General features: G+C 42.5%; 1 protein-coding gene across 1 annotated transcript in view; it reads left to right on the forward strand.

Annotated features, from left to right (window-relative positions):
• Positions 1-522, forward strand: part of LOC103809137 (protein Wnt-2) — a gene marked incomplete at its 5' end in the record, with an annotated part of 11562 nt that extends 11040 nt beyond the window's left edge. The window contains one exon of the mRNA XM_009081951.1: positions 228-522. Within this exon, the coding sequence (XP_009080199.1) occupies positions 228-457 (230 nt within the window). The remainder of the gene's footprint in view (positions 1-227) is intronic.
• Positions 523-3679: the final 3157 nt, after the last annotated feature.

Genomic DNA, 3679 nt, shown 5'->3' on the forward strand with positions numbered 1-3679 from the left:
TACTAGCCTTGAAGTATTTGGTCCATTTTGTTCATCCTCATCTCCAGCCATTATCTCTAGGGGAAATTTGAGAGCCGTTTTACCTTATTAAAGGCATTTCTCTGGCTGGGTGATGTGATGTTGAAGGATCAAATACACTGCAAATTATGTCTCCTATACATATTTTCACATGCTTTCTGTCCTTCCTTATAATCTGCCTCCTGACCATTCCTGTGTTCCCTTTGTAGGGTCCCTTGGGACAGCTGGTCGGGTGTGTAACCACACCTCCCGCGGCATGGACAGCTGTGAAGTGATGTGCTGTGGGAGAGGCTACGACACCTCCCGTGTCAGCAGAATGACAAAATGTGAGTGCAAATTCCACTGGTGCTGTGCTGTGCGCTGCCAGGACTGCCTAGAAGTGGTGGATATTCACACCTGCAAAGCACCAAAGAGTGCTGGCTGGGTCTCCCAGACATGATGCACAGGCTACTGATGCTGAAGACCACAGCCTTTGCCCTTCCTGGTCCATGCAGAGAATGCATCTGAGGTCTTCTCGACTTTTATGCCTGTTTTGCCTTTGTTGTTCATTGCACAGGAGCTGCTGAATAATTAATACAAACTGCAGCATTTGCTTCCCATTTCTGCATGGTGGCGTTGCTGCAGAGCTGTCTGTGCATAAACTGATGCAGCTCTGGCAGGACGTAATTATGCTGGGACTCTTCCAACCACCATGTAACTCTCCTCCAGGCTCCTTGTGGCAACTCATTCCTGCCATCAGGAACACAGCAAGACACAAAAATGGGGCACTTCTTACAAGATCACTCCCACCGACTGCATGGGCTGAGCTTCCTCAAGCATCTTCCAGAGGATCTTGGGCAGGTCACAGTTGTGCCCTGGATACTGAGAAGCTCAGGAGTTTGAGCACTGGTTGGTGATTTCTCCATGAGAGAAAATTTGGAGCCAGGCTGGTGAATGACTTTATTGGAGGGGTATTTTTTCATCCCCAGAGGACTGGAGTTTGCAGTAAACTGGCCACCCGGGGCCACCCTGGCTACCATTAACACACTGTGGCTTCCCACGGCGCAGAAATTGGTCCACAGCGTAAAGCAAAGGAAATCACAGGAGATGTATTCAACCACAACATTTTCATAAACTATTGAAGAGTCAAAGCAGACATCTTAGTTATATGTTTGTGAAAACTTGCCTTAAAAGATTTTAGAAAGTAATTAATATTAACTGCTGAGGGCTTTTTTTCTTGATCTGAAGGATTGAGGAGAAGAAATGGTTTCTCAGCCTAGTTGAGAGCTGGGTACAAGACACTCAGCTACCTAAGGATAAGATCTCCCCTTCTTCACATACAGAATAAATGAAAAAATGTTTGCAAAAAAAATGGAGAAGAAAATGCCTTGCCTCAGTAATTATTTGGTTTCTAAAGAATTTATCAACTTCTATGTTCTTTTAAATTTAATAAATCCATTAAATGTGTTCAAAATGATGCTTTCCATTCAGATGGGACTTCCAACTGAGATTTTTCTCTGAATACTTTCTGCAAAAACGTATTTCTATGATTCAGGGTGCATTGGTCTTTGATGGAGGCAGTTACAGGTTGTGCCAGGTCCATGTGCTGGGCTGGATCAGCACAAAAGTTGCTGGAAAGATGTGCAGGATCATGAGGTCCAGAAATCACAGCCTCAATGGAGAGGAACTGTGTCAGAGAGGAACCAGCTGTCCCTTCTTAGGGCAGAGACCAACAAATGAGCCTGGATGAAAGATGTGTCCTGTGCCAGTAAGTCTAATAAGTCTCTGGAAAAGCACCCATGAAGTGTAGAGACAGGCAAGGGTAATGAAAAAATAACACAGGAAAAGGAGGTTGAACAGATAGAATATATTGTAGATGCAGGTAAAATTTCCATATGAAAATGCAATAGACTGGAAGAATCCTAGTGGGTACAGTCCATGGAAAAAGTAATATCCAAGTAGCAAATCAAGGCAATAAAGTGAGTACTCTGGGTGTGTTTTAGTTTGGGTTTTTTTTAAGACTAGTTAAAAAGAATGGGGTTTTGCATTCAGTGGTCTTGAGAGAGCAATCCTTTACATCTGCAAGGCTTTGGAAACAGTTCATGTCATTAAAATGGGTAGTTCATCTCCAGAAGGCACAGCCAGCATTAAAAGATTAGGAGGGTCCAGAAGTGTATTTATTTGAACAATAAGATAATGTTTCAGTTACTGTACAAACTTTTCAGTTACAATGATCATGGTTAGAAGTAAGAATAATCACACTTGTGTGTATACACCAGCTGCTGGTGGGAGCAGCCCTGCCAGCATGTTCGTGCACGTGCACTGTATGGATGTGTGTATGTGGATACACTGCTGGCCATTACTGCTGCAATTCTGGATCTGGGCTGGATAAGGAAAATTTCATACCTAATTGTATTTAAAGGTGAGCTCCAAGGAGAATTTTTATTAGTATTTTATAGTGACATTAAATCTCTGTGTAGTTCATAGTCTGAGCAATATCACATTTTAACCTGTAAAGAACTTAAAAGCAGTATCATAAGTTTTAGTTGTTTAGTGCCAGCTTTTTGTGAAAGATTTTGGGAGCCTTTGAGTAGTCTAAAGATTGCACATGTAAGAAAACTGAAAATATTTCAGTGTTCTGGAAAAAAAGAAAGCCTTGTTCTTATGAGGGAATTTGTTCTAGGCAGTTGAATGAAAGGTAATGAAATCAGATCACTTCTTAAATCTGTTGTCTGGTTAATACTCCAGAAAGTCAACCCATCCGAATTCAGCAGTCCCAGGCAAAGTGTTTTGGGGTCATTGTATTAATGGTGGAACCTGATCCCCAACCTGATCCTCCTCCACCGAGGTACATCTTCTTGCTCCAAACCTTTCCCTGGTCTTGGGGCCCAGTGGTTCCTGAAGGCTGGTCTTACCAGTAAGAGAGGGGCATTGAGTACCTTGGCCTTTCTGGTGTTGTCACCAGGTCTCCTGCCCTGTCCAGCAGCAAGTCCACCCCAGGTGTGCACAGCAGGCTGACCTTCACATTTCAGACATGTGCTGTATCAATAAGCTGCAATGCAATGCCTCCACCAAACCCAAAGAAACCAGAGGAAATCCAGAATGTTTCGCAGCACAACAAATGTGTAAGTGCTGAGCTGGCCACTTACTTGATTACAGTTTTTTCTGTATTTATGTGTTGTTTTGTTTAGTTTTTTTAAGAGTTCAAGGTAGGCTTCTTATAGTCCTAAGCATTTCTGCTGCCTCTTCTATGAAGAAAAGCACTCCCAGAAGTTTTTGCTATTTCTTAGTGGCAAAAGGCACTCAGAGATGTAAATATTGCTAGGTAAGACCCCTCCATGACCTTCAGGTAATCAAACAGAGAATTAAAAAGGGGAGAAAAGAAGGAGGGGAAAAAACCCAGAAGAAACAGAAATCAGGCAAGGCAAATGAAATAATCCTGTATTTTGTTCTATGGAATAAATTTACTCATGTATTTAGTCATGAAGAGGAAACAGCTGTCCCTAGGTAGACACTTTAGTGTTAGTATAATGTTAGCTGAGGCAAAAGGTTGTAGGACCATTTTTTAAAAATACACAGTCCAATTTTCTTGAGGGAGTTCCCTTTAATTTGCTGCATGAACTCAGAATCTAGCAGCGCCCTGAAATGCTGTGAGCCTGCCAAGCTTTAGGATTGCTCCCTC

Source organism: Acanthisitta chloris, unplaced genomic scaffold, assembly GCF_000695815.1.
Source record: "Acanthisitta chloris isolate BGI_N310 unplaced genomic scaffold, ASM69581v1 scaffold8809, whole genome shotgun sequence".
NCBI lineage: Eukaryota > Metazoa > Chordata > Aves > Passeriformes > Acanthisittidae > Acanthisitta > Acanthisitta chloris.